At 40.0% G+C, this 20,989-nt stretch overlaps 1 protein-coding gene and 1 long non-coding RNA gene across 2 annotated transcripts in view; one reads left to right on the top strand and one right to left on the bottom strand.

The window, feature by feature from the left end:
* Window positions 1-16,882, bottom strand: part of LOC142480363 (uncharacterized) — a 54,334-nt gene extending 37,452 nt beyond the window's left edge. Inside the window, exon 1 of the long non-coding RNA XR_012795017.1 lies at window positions 16,799-16,882. This is a non-coding gene — a long non-coding RNA (uncharacterized LOC142480363). The remainder of the gene's footprint in view (window positions 1-16,798) is intronic.
* The window catches only part of LAPTM4B (lysosomal protein transmembrane 4 beta), a 93,281-nt gene extending 72,684 nt beyond the window's left edge, over window positions 1-20,597 (top strand). The window contains exons 5-7 of the mRNA XM_075582669.1: window positions 5,834-5,932; window positions 11,822-11,917; window positions 18,001-20,597. Coding sequence (XP_075438784.1) covers window positions 5,834-5,932; window positions 11,822-11,917; window positions 18,001-18,075 — 270 coding nt within the window. The 3' untranslated portion in view covers window positions 18,076-20,597. The remainder of the gene's footprint in view (window positions 1-5,833; window positions 5,933-11,821; window positions 11,918-18,000) is intronic.
* The last annotated feature ends 392 nt before the right edge of the window (window positions 20,598-20,989 follow it).

The raw sequence follows: 20,989 nt of genomic DNA, 5'->3' as shown, positions 1-20,989 counted from the left end.
AGACATGTTACAACATAGAATACCGTCTGTGCCGGAAGACACCATTCAAATGAATGGGCTGTAGGAAGCCATATTTATTAAGCCACACTTGGAGGTGTCTTTATGGAGTTGCACTGGATTTTGAAATTGTTTCCAAGTCCCCTATCCAACATACTGTACAGTTGCTTCTCGGTGTAAGGTAAGTTCCATTTATTATTGTTTTCCTGGTGATAGAAAAAAATTAATGGGCCAACAGTCTTCTCCAGCGCAAAAAAAGACTGATTCACAGCATATTGAATAGGTGCTGTCATTTAGAGTATTCCGTTAATTTTGGACTCATTATGCTCCTGTATCCATTATCTGCACATTTACTTTAAATGCTCATTAATTTTGCAACATCTTTTATGATACTGAATTTTAAACACAACTAAAATTATTTCAACAAATAAATGTGAATTATTCAGACCAAGAATAATTATGTACAGGGCGGCCAACAGAAATCTTAGAGCCCAGGACAAATTAAAGGAGCAGGTATGGGCCGCTGTGCAGGGGGGAGGGGGGATAGGTATAGGCCTAGAGAGGAGTACATATGGGCCTGAGAGGGGCCTAAATGAGGCCCGTGGAGGGGATGTCCGAAGGCCCACAAAAGAGGGGCATGCCAAAGACCCGCAGCAGTCCCGCAGAGCCTACAGCAACGCCTGGAGAACAACGCCTGGCGGAGGACCCTAAAGCTCCACGGATCGCAGGCAGAGGGGGCAGGGGATGGAGTCAGGAAGTTTGGGTCCCAGGGGGAATGAGCCTGGGTGGTGGGAAGAATAGGTATGAGCCCGGGGGAAAGTTTGGGCCCCATGAAGGGGGAAAGGAGAAAAAGGTGGGCTCTGATTATGAACCAGCAAAATTCAACTGGGTCTAAATTTTTATTCTAAAGCTAATTAAGGGACTGAATGTTCATGCACAATATGTAGTGTAATCCCACTAATCATAGCAATAGATGTATTACCTGATGTGGATTTAGAGGGGAATGCTATAAAAACATTCAGTGGTATAATATCTATATTAGCCTGATTACAATGTATAAAAATCCCACACTCCGAATGTTTTTAACCATTTTAAATTATAGCCTTGGAGTTCTTCTTATGTTACTTTTTGTATTCTTTGTTGATGTTTGACTATTTAAAATAAAGGTTGTTCAACCATTACAATGGCAGGTTGATGATGTCAAATATTTCAATACAAAGGTATTATGTAACATTGTATGGCATAAAATGCTTTATTTACACTGGGAAAGGATTCATTTTTATTTCAGGGTCAGCCCAAAATAGCAAATAAAGATACTATTTAGGGAAACACCCAAGATTTTCCAAAACAAAGACTCTTAGGCTGCGTTTATAGTTACAGCTACGGCGACACGACTGCGTGACAGCAGTCGCTGTCCCTATAGCGTTTCCTCTGGTGCAGGAGACAAGAGAGGGCGACCGGAGGGGGGCGTGGCAGAGGCGTGGCCGTGAACTATTCGCCCTCATTGGCTGAACCGCTCTCGTGCCGCTGACGTCACACGGCGATCACTGAAGAAATCAAAATCTTTTGACTTCCAGCGATCGCGAGCGCGTGACGTCAGCCGTCGCGCCCATTATGGGCACCCGCGACGGACTGCATGTACTTGCTACGCCGCTGCGCAATGTCGCAGTCACTGTAGCCAGTACTATAAGCGCAGCCTTACTCCATTGATGAGTCCATAATCAGATCAGTCCAATCTTACGGACACTAACGGCACTGTAATAAATCACTTGTTTAATGACGTTTGTTGTTAATCACATTCCTTCTTCTCCAAGTCTCCATACTGCATCTGTGCACTCTAAAATAAAGAGAGAAGTAGCTCCTTCTAATTGACATAAATGCGCTGTAGAGTGCTGTCTTCCTAATCTGGCCTCAAAATATGGGGAATATGAAAGTGGGAAATTGTGGTGTTTGCCATTTTTAGCAGCTGTAAATAATTATTCTATGCTCTTGTGAGATACATAATTTTGCATTCAGTTCATAAATTTGAAACATAGCATATATTGTATATAAAAGTATAAGCATCATTTGTACTGTGTGTGTTGAGAGAGAGAGAGAGAGAGAGAGAGAGAGAGAGAGAGAGAGAGAGAGAGAGAGAGAGAGAGAGAGAGAGAGAGAGAGAGAGAGAGAGAGAGAGAGAGAGAGAGAGAGAGAGAGAGAGAGAGAGAGAGAGAGAGAGACTCTGCAATTCACTTGTACAGCTATCATATTGTTATCGTACCATTTATACATCTAATAGTGTATAAGGGTATCCGTCAGTTAAGGGTCACAGTGTCAGATACTATATATATATATAGTGAGGGGGGAGGGGGAGAATGCAGTAAGTATTATTTAATACTACACAACTGATTTATTACAAAATAAACACCTATAGGATTTTGGATGAAATGCTGTTTTATTAAAGTTAGTGGTTCTCTAACTGGGATATTTGTCCCCGTCTTTTACATATTGCATCCACCCTACTTTTTTACATCCCACTTAAACTACTAACATTAAAAATGTACTGGATCAGCTAAATGTCAAATGATATCATACAGGGAGACTGTATTCCAACTAACAACTGTACTTGTAAGACATTACATTCATTGTCTGTTTGGCTCTGTGTTTTGAGCAGTGGCCAGAATACTGATATAATTTCCTGTGGGTCAGACTCAGTATAAAACATAGTTATCACTTGCCTCAGCCCCTTTAATACTGTAACCAGTTCAGGATTCTTTATTCTAGCAATTAAACCAGCAACTGATGTTGTACGAAAATGCACATTGTGCATTAATAATTTTGTACCAATGAACAAGTAATTATGCAAACGCTAATTTGACTAAGGATTGATGTATTTGTTGTCTGTACAGGGAGAAGGAGCGGCTCAGTGGGTAACGACACTGACTTGCACTGAGTTTGAAGTAGGGGAACCTGGTTCAATTCCCCTTGTCGGTTCCTTGTTAACTTGGGCGAGATTTTTCTGGGGGGGTGCGGGCTGTTGTAGAGGTCCCGCGCTACTTCTTAAATGAATGCCGGGGGATCGCGTGAGGCCTCTGCAACAAAAAAAACTTACCGGGATTCAGACGCTGTGATGCGTCTCCATGGCAACGTGGCGTCAGATGACGCGACTGGAAGGAAGGAGAGGGGCGCAGCTTCAGCACAGGCTGGAAAAGTTTGCGCTCCCCTGGCCTAAGGCACCAAAAACATAGACTGTAAGCTCAGGGACTGTGTCTGCAAAATGTCTCTGTAAAGTGCTACATAAAACTAGAAGTGCTATACAAGAACAATCTATTATTATTATCAATTAGGTACCACGTTTGTGATATATGCTTATTAATCAAATATGTTTGCTGCAAGTGCATTGGATTTGCGTTAATAACGTAACATGATTGATCCGGTTCAGCAGGACTGTCTAGAATGACTGCGACTTTGCATTGATTATCATAAAATTTATCATGCACACATCAAATATATTGCTCACAGGGTGCACACAGCATGTGCAATAAAACATAGGCAACAACTTCAATGAAAAAAAAATGAATTTTATAGAATAACTTACCAAACAGAGCCTGTTGCATCTAATCTGGGTGGTATGTTTTTATTTTGTTATTGAAGGACTTCTTTGAGCCTCTGAACTTGCACTTTTGAGCCAGTGACCATGCACTAGACAGTGACAATATAGGTATTTAAGTAATGTAAAATACCTATAATTTATTATATACGATGGGCAACTAGGGCAGGGCCAGAAGGTAAAAGAATTAATAAATTACAGTAGTACTGTGCCCTTAACTACATTGTTGAAAAAACTACTTAACACCACTAACAATAAAATCCCAGATGGATGGTCACAAACTGGTTCTCAATGGATGTGGTGATGAAGGCAAAAGCAAACCAAATAGTTTTCTGAATGCAGCGTTAGAGAGAGGAGGATAGGGAATCATATCAGGTATAACAAAGCTAGTCAAGGAGAGCTTTACCTGTGCAAATACCAATAGAAAAAATATATAATAACAGTAAGAAAGGGCACATAACCTAAAAATGTTGTTTTCTCTTTAAGAACCAGTTACAGCTGGGTTGCTCACATTATAATTGTATTGACAAACGTCTGGGTCTTGCCAAAATAGTGCTGTATTTTCTGTCCATCTAAAAAATATGCAAGGTATTACGTGTCATAAACCAGCCGATCAGTACCTGGTGAAATGTAAGAACTTTCATTAACAGGTGTTTTCTATGTTATGCCCATATAATGTCAATGGACAGTACAGCCACATAAAGCTGTTATGTGCATTTTATGTGGTTGTAGCTTCCCCGTTGGATCTTGGGAGAAAGTTGGAGCAGCGGGGTTGACTTTGCAGGAAGCCCCTACCCAGCGCAGTCTCTAAACCCCTTTGGCCATGGACAGTACAGGAAATGTTTCACATGATTACAGGGAGCACACATTTTCAACTTGATAATTCATATTAAAATACTAAATAATAGTAGATGCAGTTACATTGTGTCAGTGTGGGTCGCTGACCTCTGATTCACAACTGACTTATGGACTATGGGGGAGTTAATTAAAACATAGAAAGGGGTACTTCTGAAATCCTGAAGTTTACAAACACCAAGACAAATTGAATGCATACATCTGAATTCATGCTAAATAGAAATACTTCCATTGCATACAGTATTTCTAGATATGATAGTTTTCTGTTAAACCCTAAAACAATCTTAAACCATCAGAGACTTCTTGGCATTGAATCCTAGCCAATTGAATGGGTGAGAAATTGATGGAATCAGGAGCACAGAAGAGGGGTTTGTGGATAAAGGACTGCCACAGAGTTCATTCAGTAGTACAAGAAGCTTATTCTTTGTATTGTTATTATTAGTAATATTACACTTCTTTAGCCCATATTAGTTTCCCAGAGTTCTTCCCCACACTTACAAATTAATTGTCAGAGCAGAATTAATTGCTAAAAGCTACAACAGGCCAGTCAAACTCTGAATAGTTGGGGGATAAGTCTTCTCTCTCCCCATCCCCCTTTTCTCTCTCCCCTCCCCTCTCTCTCTCCTCCATCCCCACACTCTGCCAATCCCCACCTCTCTCCTGTCCATCCCCTCTCTCCTCTATCCTCTCTCTCCTGTCCATCCCCTTTTTCTCCTATCCTCTCTCTCCCCATCCCCTCTCTCTCCCTACCCCCTCTCTTTCTCCTCCATCCACTCTCTCTCTCACACTCCCCATCTTTCTCACCCACCCCTCTTTCTCTATCTCCCCCATCCCCTCTCTCCATCCTCTCACTTTCTCCCTCCATCCCCTCTCTCCCATCCCCTCTCTCTCCTCCATCTCCTCTCTCTCTCCCATCCCCTTTCCCTCTCCCCCATCCCCTTTCTCTCTACCCCCTCCCCTCTTTCTCCCGCTCTCCTCTCTCTCCTCCATTCCCTCTTTCTCTCTATTCCCCATCCCCTCATTTTCTCCCTCCACCCCCTCCCTCTACCCCCAAACAACCTACCAAACAACCTACCTCCCTCCTGAACGTACAGTCAAAGCTCTGCCCACTCTCTCTCCCTCCCTCCTTTGCGTGTTTGACAGCCCTGAGTTACAACATGTTTAATTATCAGGATAACAGAATCACAAACATGAAGTGCTACATTTTGTAATACTGCAAGTTCAGAGCACAAACAGGACTTTGTAACAGTTAATATTGATATCAGTGAGAGAGAAAAAGGTTTTGGCACAATCTTCCAACAGTGGCTGGTTGACACTTGTAATTTGTTATTCTGCATTCTCTGGCATGACAAATTGTGACTTAATAATAAAGTATTTATCTTTACTTTGCAGCCAGCTAAGTTTCCCTACAAAGAAGAGATAATGTCTGTGAATCCCACATGTCTTGTTGTGATTATTCTTTTCTTCATCAGTGTTATCTTGGCTTTTAAGGTAAGTACTCTCCCAACAAAGATTAAACTGGGCTACTAGTACCACTTCTATATTATGAAATAGAGCTGTCATTTCAGTTCTATTTCTTTTGAAACTTTAGAAGTTAGAGTTTTTCTTCCCACTATAATATATATTTACAATGGCAAACATGTTCTATAGGGGTTATTCATTAAACTGTAATAGTGCCTATCGGGGCACTATCACACGGAAACCCCCAATGAAGTCTAATTTACTTTAATGGGAGTTCTCATGCAATAGTGCCTGTTACTAACGCCACATCTGTGTGCACGAAACTTGTACGTGTGTGTTTAAAACATCCAGGTATCCAGCTGACTCACCTACCTGCAGAGCAATAAAAATAAGTAATATCTCCCCAAAAACCATTACACTACACCTTAATTATGCTGTCACAACCAAGAATAATTTAAGGTCTTACCCTCAGGAGTTCTTGGTCGCCTGTTTACTGTAAAAAGATAAAATTAACACAAAAGCCCAATTTAGCAAAATGTGTCCAAAAATGTGATTAATCTCTTCAAAAAGGTACTAGGCCCCCAAAAGAAGTACTTGTTTATAAAAAAGAAATGTTACAAAAACATAAAAATATAAATGCAGATCGCTTAATAAAATAGGTTATTAAACAGCCTAATAGATTACCACCTATTAGACTCCTCAAGAGGTTGTGAGATTGAAATATTTGAATTCCGGTGTTATTTGGTATAACACCCCTCTTTGATTAATTCAGATTTTTGTGGTCAAACTCATCCTTTTTAAGTCAAATTTTTGCCTCTGTGACCAGGACAGGCCAACCTTTTGCGGGTATGTCTCATCTCCCACTTATCAATCTTTTGTGACATTAAAGGTTGGGGGAGAGAATTATTTTAAACCCAAATGAAACTGAAAGTATAAAATACCTTATCCCTATATTCCATAGAATAATGCTACCCTCATCATTGCATTCGTATGTTTTTACCGAAGGCGTGGATGCCACTTTTGTAACGAAACTTCTACTTTTGAAGGAAGGAACAAATATCTAAGATATGCAATCCAGATAACCTGTCATATTTTATATTGTTGCATCCTTCTGAATTATATCAGATGTGAATTATCGTACATTTTTAAATATGTAAGGAAATGGAGAGTGCCCTTTCTGTCACCTTTTGTCTGCTAGGCAGAAAGCCATCATTAATTTACATGATACTGTACCCTTGACACATAACCTAGAGATGTTGTCAAATCTCTGGTATAGCTGTACACTTTCACCAGTGACTACAATAGTAAACATATAGTTTTTTCCATTGTTTTATTGGTCCATTAATGCAAAGACCATGTTGACCCAGGTAACCACACAGGACCGAGAGAAAAACAGGTATTTTTAAAATGAAAGTTAACCCATTGGTTGCTGTATTATTACCACCACCGAATAGGTTAAAGGCATTAATGTGACAGTGTTGGCCGGCACTGTCACAATGTAAGTAATAACGCCATATGTGTACATTTTGAACAAATGTATGTGCAAATTACATTTAAGTATGCAGTTGACCTTAGAAACATGTTTACATTAGCTGACTTACCACAAATGCAATTTTATCATGAATAAAATAGATCTCCAGTATAGTATATTGAGTCTTTTTTCAACTGATCAGGACTCAGTAGACCGCAAAAGACGGCATGTGGTATCGATATCTGATATGCTGGTATTGGTTTGTCCGTATGGAGTTTTTGTATTTTATCTGTTTTTTGGGTTGTTTGTGATAATTTTTCCATTGTTCTCTACCAGTATGGATTAGTTGCTTAAGTTGGAATTCGCAGCTGTGTGATCAAGTTTTGAAGTTATATCTTTTTTTATTAATTATCTGTAGCTAATTGGGATAATAGCCCCTATCTACTAAACAATGCTATTCTATAAGACACTTTCCATGCAATTCAAGTGAATGGGACATAAGATGTCTTCTGGCATCAGGTGGTGCCATATGGAATAGCACTTCTTAGTAAATATGGGCCAGTGTATCTAAACAAAATAGATCAATTACAAAATATAAATAATATCACTGGGTAAACATAATTTTTTTTCAATCTAATGTTATTGGACAACATCGTTAATTTGAACGCATCTTTCATCTTTTTAGTATTTGCATAGTGACAGAAATCCAAACCTGTATATCTAATATAGGAAATGCAAAGTTGATATAAACATGTATTCTTAGACATCTTGGACACCTTGGTATAACATTGTATCTGCTGTTTTTTTTCGCTTTGCTCCATGTCATCATTAGACTTTTGTCCAGTCCTTGTGTTCTTTCTCAGGCTGCCCTTTTAGTGCCGGTGACGTAAAAAAAAATGCATTGCCGCCATTGCGTGCGCTTACAGTAAGCGTGACGCGATCTAGCGACGGCTTGGTCGCGATCGCTGGAAGTCATCTCAATTTGATTTATCCAGCGACCGTAGCCTGACTTCACCGTTGCCGTCGTGTCGCCGTCGCTGGCACTATAAGCGTAGCCTAAAACGAAGTGCAGTGCATTCTGGTTAAAGCCTCAGGCGAGAAACGCGTTCAAGGTTTCTCTTTTTAATTAGACTACATGCCTCAATACATTTTTGTTATTATTTCTGCTTCGCCTCCAGTTCTCTATTTTTCTGCAGTGCTCCACGTTTCTTTTCTATTTTGCTGCTTAGTTAGTAATAGTCCGGTATCTCTATTAATAATGTCCACTTGGAAAACTAGTCCCCTGATGACATGGAAGAAATGGAAGGGCTCCGGCGCAACTGCGCATGACAAAAGTCCAGACTGCTTCCGGATGAATATGGCAAAAACTTTATTGGCACATAACACACTTGGGCTACACCACGATCTCCCCCTCTACGCGTTTCACGCTCTAGTACAGCGCTTCGTCTCGGAGTGGGGAGACGTGGTATGAGCCTGAACATATATAATAAAAAGCCCGTGAAAACGGATTGAATTGTTAACCCATTCATAGAAAAATGCCCATAAATCAATGACATTATCATCAGACATGTCTATGTAATGTATATATTGTATGAGAGCCTGCAGAATTTCATATATTTATCATTTCTATATAGCTCATATTGTTATAAGGCAATGACACAAAGGGTATCTAAAATCTGGTTAAATTCGTAGTAAAACTGCTCCCCTGATATTAATCTATCAATAACAAAATACAGCCACAAAACCATTAAACTAAGTGAAAAGGATAACTAAAAATATATGTCACATCAGTAATCATATGTTAAATGTATAAGGGCTGATAAACTGAATGGTGATATAATTCAGGGGAAACAGCAATGATGACATGGAGTCTGATTAGCAACAGTGCTTTGGTAATCTAAAAAATCTGTTTCACAAGAATGAAGATTTAGAAATCCTAAAGGTTAGAAGTATCAAATGCACAGAAAAGCACCACATTATCTTTACACTTTCCATCTTTAAAGAGTATCTGACAAGTGTATTTTGGTAGCCTAAAAGTTACTTCTTATGGGAAATCGGTGTTCCAGTTTAGACTTGTCCTCACTGTTTAATGAACCAAGACGTTGATCAAGGAGAGCCAAATACTGTATTCTTTAATGGTCACATCTGTCTTAACATCTGTTGTTCTGGATTTATAACTTCAACATGGAAATGGAAAACAAAATTAGTAATAGTCAGCATGGATTTATGAAGGATGGATCATGCCAAACTAACCTTATATGTTTCTTTGAGGAGCTAAGTAGGAATTTAGACCAGGGTAATACAGTTGATGTGGTCTACTTAGATTTTGCAAAGGCTTTTGATACGGTTCCACACAAGAGGTTGGTGTACAAAATAAAGCAAATTGGACTCGGTAAAAATATATGCACCTGGATTGAAAACTGGTTGAAGGACAGACAACAGAGGGTTGTCCTAAATTGAACTTTTTCAGGTTGGGCTAAGGTCGTGAGTGGAGTACCTCAGGGATCGGTACTGGGACCCCTGCTTTTTAACTTGTTTATTAATGACCTTGAGGTTGGCATCGAGAGCAAAGTCTCCATCTTTGCTGATGATACTAAATTGTGTAAGGTATTAGAATCAGAGCAGGATGTAATTTCTCTCCAGAAGAACTTAGAGAAACTGAAAACTTGGGCAGGTAAATGGCAGATGAGGTTTAATACAGATAAATGTAAGGTTATGCATTTGGGAAGCAAGAATATACAGGCAACACAAATTAAATGGGGATAAATTGGGGGAATCCTTGATGGAGAAGGATTCAGCAACAAATGGAAGGGTTCTTTACAGTAAGGGCAGTTAAAATGTGGAATTCATGATCCATGGAGACTGTGATGACAGATACAATAGATTTGTTCATAAAAATGTTGCACATCTTTTAAGAAAGGAAAGGTATACAGGGATATACCAAATAAGTAAACATGGGAATGATGTTGATCCAGGGGTAATCTGATTGCCAATTCTTGGAGTCAGGAAGGAATTTATTCTTCCTCTTGTGAGATATCATTGGATGATATGTCACTGGGGTTTTTTGTTTGCCTTCCTCTGGATCAATAAGTAAGTATAGATACAGGCATACCCCGCATTAACGTACGCAATGGGACCAGAGCATGTATGTAAAGCGAAAATGTACTTAAAGTGAAGCACTACCTTTTTCCCACTTATCAATGCATGTACTGTACTGCAATCGTCATATACGTGCATAACTGATGTAAACAACGCATTTGTAACAGGCTGTATAGTCTCCCCGCTTGCGCACAGCTTCGGTACAGGTAGGGAGCAGTATTGCTGTTCAGAACGTGCTGACAGGCGCATGCGCGAGCTGCCGTTTGCCTACTGGGCGATATGTACTTACTCGCGAGTGTACTTAAAGCGAGTGTCCTTAAACCGGGGTATGCCTGTATAGGATAAAGTATCTGTTGTCTAAATTTAGCATAGGTTGAACTTGATGGACACATGTCTTTTTTCGACCTCATCTATTATGCAACTATGTAACTATGTAACACCCTTAATAAAAAAAAAGACAGGTCCTGTTTTTACCCTACTGCATAATATATATAAATGGCAGAGAACATTTGAAATGGCCAGAGTGGGAATTGTTTTATCAAATGTCATCAGAACCTTACATCGTTACTGCCACAATTCTGGCACGTAACTTGAATGCTGCGGGACTTCCGGGATCTCGACCATTTGATTGCTTTGGGCTGCAATCAAGTGGTCGCACTGCACCAGTCAATGAGACGAAACAAACAGGGATCTCTCCTTCCATTCAGATCACTTATACAGCTCCTGGAGAGTAGCTAGCCATTTAAAAGACCAAGAAGCAGCGTTTGGAAGGGGAGATCCCAATAAATATTGTGGCGATGTTCCGGACACTGGTGCGCTCCCGTATCTGGGCATAGTACACGTACGCCGAATTCACTGGGTTGGTTCAGAGTTTGCCTCCCAGGGGGCGCCAGGCAGGTGCTCTGCTTGGTATCCCTCCATATGGATTTTTTTATATATATTAACCCTGGAGAGTGGTGAATGTGATTTCCTTTAGAAAATGAGCAACAATGCAGTAGCTTTGACTGAACGTCCTAAGGAACACAATGTGTACAGTAGGTTACGGGGGAAATGAACAATTCGGTTTGTCAGTTACAAGACAAGTGCAATGTTAGCTTAAGAGTGAATGCTAAACTAACCAATACTCTGTCATAGAGACCTTCAAGCTTTCCACTGCAGGCACCTCTCAAGATGAGGTGGTTAGACCTGTATTTGTATTTTCGAATACCTCTAACTCCATAATCAATTTGCTCTTCCAATAATTTGTTAACAAAGGAAGAAGCTAAGTTTCCCTGAAATGCTTTCTGAGGTTGCCAAGTTTTTAAGAATGCCCTTGTAAACTAATCAGACGTGCTTGTGGTTCTCTCTAGGGTTACCTGATTAGCTGTGTGTGGAACTGCTATCGTTATATCAACAACAGAAATTCCTCAGATGTCCTGGTCTATGTAACCACTAATGACACAACGGTGAGTATAGAGTTTTACATATCCCTCTTCTACTGTAACGGGTGCTCGCCACAAACTGGACTGAACAGCGAGGCCGAGGTGGGGATATAGAAACACCGACCTGGAGCCGAGAAGCCGCATCTGAACTGCAGATTCGTAGTTGTGAGTATCCAGGTCAGGGTAGGAGAAGTAAGGAAGGTAGATAAACTCGCTGTGGTTTGGAGTAGGAGAGGGTATGGATCGTTGGGGTCACTATCCGAGGGTTGGAGAGAGACAGTTGGTAGTAGACAATAGCCAAGGTTCACGTAAGAAACTGCAAGACAAAACCAGGCAAGGCAGGACAAAGCAAAACAGAGTGCTTGTGACCATCACAACGTCACAAGTAAAAAAAAACTATTATGCTCAGCCGATTTGCACGGGCAATCGCTGAGCTTATAAAGGAGGAACAGCTAATAAATGAACAGCTGCACAACAGACGCTGATACTAGAATCAGGCCACTGATTCGTTGCTGGGCGGGGTCTGCACAGCAGGCATTGATGAAGCACCAACTGTACCGACGTCTGAATCAAGCTCGAGGGCGTAGCCTGCACCCAATCCTGACATCACGGGGGCGGAGCCTGTGCCGATCCTCACATCTACATGCAAGGGAAAGTAAACACATACATTAGAAAATTAAATCCAGAGAAAAATACTAAACTCCTTCAAGAAACTGATGATTTACTTAGTGCTTTAGAGCAGTGTTTTTCAACCTCATAGGAACTATGGTACCGTGTACAAACATTTCCACATTTTTCTCATAAACACAGTTTGAAAAACACTGCTCTAGGGTGTCACAAAACACTTACCATCTGATCATCATTTCCCAGGTTTATCTAAGAAGCTGAGTGTTGTTCCTTTTCTAATTACACCCTATATGTTTGCAACATCTTACCTGAACTTCACTTAAACTACGTCTCAGTGTAGCTTCTGTTCATACCAAGCCCTGTATTTCTGTACCATATGCTCATCTCAACGTAACCTTCTCAATGATTTACTGAATCTATTCAGTAGCCCTGCACAGTCACCAGTGATCTAGTCTTTGCTGTGCATATCAAGTCATGTGACTGTTATGATACGGTCCAGCTGCCATTGTATGCACTAAAATGGAAAAAACAGAGCTAATATTGTACTGTAAGCAAAGGTGTTATTTATGAAAGTCTTCAAGTAAACTGGGTTATGTGATTTCATTTTAATCTGGGGTAACTATCTATTTGACCTTACCTTACCTCACACAAGTGCTAAATACCACTGTAAACCGAAGCAGTTCATCCACTTATCACCAGCTGGGTAATGTTTACAATTGGCTCTCACATGCTGTGGTTGTACTCCTAACAGTTTGTCATCAGCACTGTCACTGTAACTTCCAGTTCAACAAATGCATATTACAGTATGTAGGTGCTGGTCATTTTATGCAGACAGCAAAAAAAAAAAAAAAAAACAACTGTGTAAGAGAGGGACACAATGTGAGAGACAGAGGTGTAAAGTGACTTGACTTGAATAGAAGGCATTATTGAATAAGCCCCAACAAGATTAATAAAAAAGTGACACAGATGCAAAACTGTTAGACATTGTACCATTTGTCCTTCTGTGCGATCATAATGCAAAGTGGATTGATAGCGGGCGATTCGTAAATTAACAGACTTTAGGATAAGAGTTTGGCCTTGATTATCCTTGTACGTAGGTTTAGGAGAAGGACCTAGACTTAGGGTCTTTTACAGGGAACGGGGTGGGCAACTCCAGTCATCCATGGCCACCAACAGGTCAGGTTTTTAGGATATCCCTGCTTACCCCGTGTCTGTTGCCTGTTAGGGTAGAACTGAATATGCTCAGACACAAAATTGTAGGTTTAAGCCTAATATTTTATCTTGCAAAGATACACTAGTTTTCATTTTTCGTCACAAAGCGCTGTAAATACATAAAGGAGGGCGGGCAACTGAGTCACCTTCACTCATGCGCAAAAACATATTTCCAAGTTTGCTTTGTAAATAGATTTAAATGCAGAACAGATGTAAACAGCATTCACATCACATTCTAGGCCTTGGTAACCCCCCAGAACTACTAATTGATATAGATAGTGATATGATTAGCATCAAGCAGTAACAGAGAACATTAACTCTCTCGCGTAAAGTGCTGTGATAGGAAATGACAGAAATATACAATTATTATTACCATTTATTTGTAAATAGCCAACATATTCCACATGGCAGTGCAATGGGGGTGCAACACAATATAGGTTCAATACCAGCAGCAAAGGAAAATATAGTAGAAACTGATGCATTAACAGCGTCACAAAGCATTGCTTATTACAGATATGTGAATCCCGGACAATTTAATTTGTGAACAATTTCCTAATGTGATTTGTTAATGAACAATCTGTTTTTTAAACCAAATATTGCCATATTTGCTCTGAAAAATTCCTGTGGTTTATCATTGGTAATTTCTACTGATTTCCCATGTTTTGGGTTTACATTTTATGGGATATTTAGCGCTAGTTTAACAGTTTAGCATTTTTTTTAGGGGGAAGAATGGGGATTTGTTTCTGAAGAAAATCAGCAAATAATGTCAAATGAATGTCTTTTAACATGCATTAGGTGCTTTCTCAAATGAATTGTTCTGAATTTCACAAGTTGTCACCTATTGTGGAGCAGCAGAATGTAACGGTTGCCCATCCATACTGTATTTGTAAACATGTATTATTTGTCTTGAGACCTTGTTCAGGGTGCAGGCTTCGGAGGGAGGGCGTGCTTACGTGCGAGCTGCCGTGGGACACAATGTATTCAAATTGAATATTGGTTGTCAGGGTAGCAGCTGCCCTGTCTCCGAAGTACGCAGTTGACGCTGGCAACAGTTTCAATAAACAACCCAAGTCATTTTTTGAAGCTGCAGCAGCGTCACTGGGACCTCGGCAGCCAATTAAATCATTCTTGAGAATGATTTCAAGACTGCAACTTCGATCCCTAACCTCAGGTCTGTTGCCCCGCCTCCTCAACTCCTGAAACAGTCTGCTGGGGAGGATGAACACACATCGCCCAGCAGACTGCCACCCGCCCTCGCGAACGCCCGCCCTCCAACTCCTGCCTCTGGCACCCTGAACGAGGCCTAACTCTGTGCCCAGGACATACTTGAAAACGAGAGGTAACTCTCAATGTATTACTTCCTGGTAAAATATTTTATAAATAAATAAATAATCCATAAGTAAATCAATTTCCAAGTCTTTACTTTACTGTACATCACATAACTGACATTTGCAATCATCCTCTTCTGCTCAGCACAACTTCAAGCAGAAAGCTACCTGGGAATATCCTACTTAGATCCAGATTCACTAAAGGCTGCAATGCTTTAGCACACCTTAACTCTCATTAGCACCCTTTAGTGAATCTTAGCCAGACCTTGGAACTCAGTCGATTTGCTCTACAAGGTTTTGAAAAAATAAGCCACTAATTATTGGGCGCAAAATTCTAATGGGCTTCTTATGCTTCATGCTACTAAGAAAGGTAGAAAGGTGGTATTGATCCTTTAAAACGCAGGCAAGAAAGGACTAAATATTGCAAAATAAGAACAAGGAAAACATTTTTATTTTTTTAAGTCATCTTCTATGTTGAAAAGTAGAACTTCTTTTATCATCTCTAACACCTGCTAGAAATGAATCAGCCCCTTTTAGCAGTAAAGCAGCGGTGTCTGGCTTGTTATATAAAACACCAATCAATGCACAACATAACCAAATTAAATTGGCATGGTCAGCCTGCAAATTAAAGTCTCAATATACGCTATTGAGTATGACTGCATTATTCAGAAGTGGATTCAATTTCATCAATGAATGAATGATTGAACATTCCCCAGAGAGTATTGCTGAGCTCAATCATTAGCTTATATATTTAATGAGTTATATCAGATATCTGGCATGCTTTTTCATTGTGCTGCACTTACAGTACCACACTGATTCCCAGTAGGGGGCAATACATGTGGGAGGCACATTGCTGTAACTGTTTATGAGAGTATATATTCCATGTTGCTGATACATCATTTTTACAATACTAGAAGCGTTCATTATGAAAAAATGCCATTTGACCACATAACCCAGAAGCAGAGTTCCTGACCCTGGGGAGACATGAGCAGCTCAGTGATTATAGAGATGGGAGGTGGGGGTGAACTACCCCACAGTAGAATAAACTCAACAACATTCAGGAAGCTACTGTCAATCTTGATAATGGTGTTACGCCTCTAAAATAATTCACACTTGTACGGGCCTGTGTGCGTTTGTGTGTTACTTCTGTGCAACGTGGATTGGAAGTGATGTCACCAGGGGATATGCAAAAGAAAAATAGTAATGTCAAGTATTTTCATTTTTAAGACAATATACCATTTATTGTAATTTTACTGTAAATCTTATTTTAAGTAGGAGAGCAAGGATCTCAGAGACTGGGCAGCTGCTGCTGAGCTCCAGAGCCACCAGGTCGCTGTTGCGTGGGGTGCCGTCGCGCCTCCGGGCCTGGGACAGCTGGGAGAGTTGTCCCATCTCCCCCCCCCTAGCGGCCCCCGGACCCGTGAGGGGTGCTCTCTGAACCCAGGGGTTCAGTTGAACCCCAGTTGAAAATCACTGATCTACCCTATTGCATGGCCTTGTTCAATTCCATTTAGGAGGCGATTAATAGCAATAATAATAGTAATAATGAAATACACTACAAGCCTGTGACGGCTGTTTTTGTCACTAGTGTTGGTAACACGGAACTGTATCCCCCCTGTGGTTTATCTAAGGTGTCTTGTGAAAATAGTTACTGTAACCTGATCGGTGGAGGGTTTTTGTTACTTTTTTTACCCACCTTTATACACTGCCCTAGAGGAGTTACGGTTCAATTCCTTACCCACATTCCGGCTACCTATTCCTTTTCGTGGTAACCAAGAGCTTCCAAGTCTTGCCTGTTGCGGTGGTAACAACGTGTTTCCTGCATGGAGACAATATCAAGCATTGAATATTTCTCCCTCTGGAGATATGTAAAGTGAGGCAGAAGAATACACGTCATTACTTAAAATACAAACATGTCAAATGTAACCATATTGTGAAAGATAAAACATGCTGCTTATAATGCTTATATGAGTTATAAGTAACGTGGATAACACTGCGCACCGCTTCACTGTGAGAAATCTAGTATCACTGTCTGTTATTTATGTGGAGACCAATTAATGTATTATTTCTATTGAAGTCTCTTCCCTCTCCCTAACTTAGTTTAATGCAGTCTGGATTCAATTCCTTCAAACTACGGAAGCTCATGTGTGACCCCTTTTGGGTGCAATGGTTCAAAGTGCAATGACTGATATTGAGCTATTAGAAGACAGCCAGCTGAGGGGGCCATGAAATTGTACTTTTCTCAGCTATGGTGGCATCACCGCAGCTGCTCACTTTGCAAACCGTTTTGTTACTTTCCGCACACCAAAGCATTCAACTTATTTACCAATGATCTACATTAACCAGCTGTTACTAAGATTTATTATTATTATTATTTTTATTATTTTATCTTAAATGTTATTGTTTTATCTGGGGGAAGGGGTTACAGAACAGAGAGGGGATAAGGGAGCGGGAAGCGAATACAGTACAGTAATTGGATACATCTATGCAGATTACATTCAACCTGGGCATCTAGAAAGTAATCATCCTCGTAGCCCAACAGTGTCTCGTGGTTATCTGGGAGCCTCTTCACTTTGTGGAGGAGGCCTTATTATACTGTATGAAGGAGTGATCTTGGGTCTCGTTGATCTTACCGTTGAAACTGATGTTTCTTCTTATTGGTTGCGTCTATGCATTCAGAACATTACGGTAGGTGCATATAGACACAATACATAGAACAAGTGCTGTAAACTAAAACCTTCTGGTGTCCTTCACCACTACAAGAATTGACACGTTCCCACAGAAAGAACCGACTCGTTCCCTGGCAACCAATTAGTAACCTGTGATCATTTCCATTTCCCCGCATCTTTTGTTCTTTAAAAAAAAAACTGTATTATTAAGGATAAATTATCTTAGCGATTTAATGCTTCTTATTGAAAAAATATATCTTTGTCCTATTAGGTCTTGCTGCCTCACTACGAAGACGTCGGCAATGGGGCAACTAAAGATCCACCTCCACCTTATGTGTCAGCGTAAATACAACATAGAAGTCCTGAAAATGAATGACTCTTCAAGCAGCAGCTTATTACATGGCCGAGGCACTGGGGCAATAGTACATTTAATTTCCAGGTTATACTCTATGGAAGCAGCAGCAGCAGCAGCAGCAGCAGCAGCACTACCAAATATCTTGTCAGCATTCTAATTATGTATTTCCCTTAGAATCATGAAACGTGTGTATTTGCTCTGTATTTTTGTGAGATCTACCTACTTTTTCACATACTTGCTACTGATAATCACCAATAACAGCACGTAATTAGTTACATTGCTTTTTATTAGTAAAATGCTGTATGTAATCATTGTGTATATTGTCTAAAGATTAGAACAGGGGTGCGCAAACTGGGGGGAGGCCTCTTCCCCCAGGCATTTAAATTAAATGCTAGGGGATCGCGTGAGTCTTCTGCAACTCCCCTTACCTTGTCTTCGACGACACGTCGCCATGGCAACGCAGTGTCAAATGCCGCCGTGGGGTCATGTGATGGCATTTTGCCATGGCAACATAATGTCAGGTGACCCCGCGGTGTCATTTGACGCCGAAGACAAGGTAAGGAGGGGGGCGCGATCAGGGGAGGAGAGCACGCAGGGGGGCGCAGACTGAAAAGTGTGTGCACCCCTGGATTAGAACATAGGGGCATATGTACCCCTACATTGGCAAAAGTGGTGCAATTCTGCGGGGAAAATGTGCACCATATGCATCAAAGAAAAAAATTCCATTGAAATCAACAGGTATTTTCCTTTGATACATCTGGTGCAGCTTGTTTTGCCCCAGAATTGCACTACTGTTGCCTTGATACATAAGGGTGGTTATGTTTTATTTTCCTTATTAGTACTTTGTGTGGTTCACTTTTAATTACTAATAGTAAATCATCCTATACAGATAATGCCTAGCTATAGAAACATATATATTATCAGTAAAATATTTAATAGGAAATAAAACAAATGATCACGTTGCATGAATCAAAACTGAAAAGTGACATTAAAAATCTTTTAAGACACTATTGTAATAATTGAGATATGTTTCTTGTCACACACTAAACACGTTTTCGATTTGAATTACATTTCCACTGTAAGCCATATAACTAACATGTAAATAGCAGCATTCCCAAGCAAGGTCATCTCTTTATATTGTTCATCTTAGACAAATTCACTGTTTGACTTTGATGGCTGCAAACAAAAATATTGTATGGCTTTAAAACTAATATAGTAACAAGTTACATAAATGATTTATAAAGAACACATTTGAAAGAAGAGGAATTTACTGTAATGTTAGAACCGTTGTGTCACAGGTGTGCAAAAATGATTACTATGATTGGTTATATGCCTATTGCGCTCTTGTTTCCAGATAGAATGATTATATCTCCTCCACGCCTCCCTGCCCCCTCTTTCCCTGCTAATGGTATTAATCCATCTAATTTAATAGCGACCAACCTTAAAACTCTCCTTGCAAAGAAGCATCCCAATAGCCTGCCCCACACCCCCAGTCGCTCCTACCAACCCTTGTGGCCAAGCACTGCCATCTACAGCAGTTATTCCCTCACCCCCTTAGATTGTAAGCTCTCCCGGGCAGGGATTTATTTTCCTATTGTCTGACTTTGCTGCGCTTAGTGTATTATTATAATTCCCTGTACTGTATTGTCTTTGTGAGGTGCTGAGTACACTGTCGGCGCTATATAAATAAAGATATGCATACATACAAACATACAGTAGTTTCATGAATAAACATGTGTAGCATGTCCCTCGTTTACACTGCACAGGAATACCTGAAACATGAATATATTGTAAAAAAAAGCATTTGCATGGCTCCGGCGGATTTGCTAGCTGCAGATTGCCAGCAATAACGTGTTATATAGTTTGGGAACATATTTTCAATAAAATACGTATTTAGAATGTATTATATTTATTTATGTACATGGGACAGATATAGAAGATTTCAACTCTCATGGTTGTAGTCACATGGCTATGCGGTTGGTTATATGTTAGAGAAGAAATAGATTTATTGTATGTGCAATATAGTTACATTTTTAGGTATAGTACAAAACGTACAGTCATAAATCATAGCAAGTATTTTAACTCTCGTGGTTTACGCTTCATGACTATTCACGTGATTGGGCCGTGACGAGTCTTCTGGCACCACTAGTAAACACAGCCCTATGTGGTAAATACAGTGTGGTTATTATTATTATTTATTTATAAAGCGCCTACATGTTCCGTGGCGCGGTACAGAGTGATATTAAATAACATCAGCAGAATCACATACCGAGTAAGGACAGACAGGCGCAAACAGATACAAGAGGTAAGGAGGGCCCTGCGCGTGGGAGCTTACAATCTATTACTGCACAGTTTATACACTGCTGTTTAATAAATAATGTACCACATACATGCAATTTTCTTAAGAAAACTAATTTGTAGACCAGTAGTGCTTCGTTCCAAGGAAGAAAGGATTGCACTCAAAAGCGTCTCTTAAAATATATTGTTAGTCCAAATAAAAGGATATTACCTACTATTGGTGTACTCGTTTATTTTTACATAGTTGCAACTGGACTACTTTGGCTACCACGATCTAACTCAATAATGAGCTAATGTTAAAGCTGCAGTTCAAACAATATCCTACATGTATGTTTTTTTTTTTTTTTTTTAATAAATCAGTTCTGTACTATGAGAAAATACTTCTAGGATTTTTTTTTTAAATGAACTCTGAATTACATTTTGCATGTATTATAATGTAACAAGCCTTTTTTGTTTCTATACCAACCATTTACATAGTCACATCCACTTCCTCTTCTGAAACAGGCTCTGGCACACTCCTCTTTTGAGCCCTGCCCTCTCTCTAGCATTGCACCAATGGTATCTAGTAACTTCTTGGTCACATGATCTTCCCCACAGAACTTTGCAT

The sequence above is a fragment of the Ascaphus truei genome, chromosome 2 (assembly GCF_040206685.1).
Source record: "Ascaphus truei isolate aAscTru1 chromosome 2, aAscTru1.hap1, whole genome shotgun sequence".
Taxonomy (NCBI): Eukaryota; Metazoa; Chordata; class Amphibia; order Anura; family Ascaphidae; genus Ascaphus; species Ascaphus truei.
This window is presented reverse-complemented; position numbering and strand designations above follow the sequence as displayed.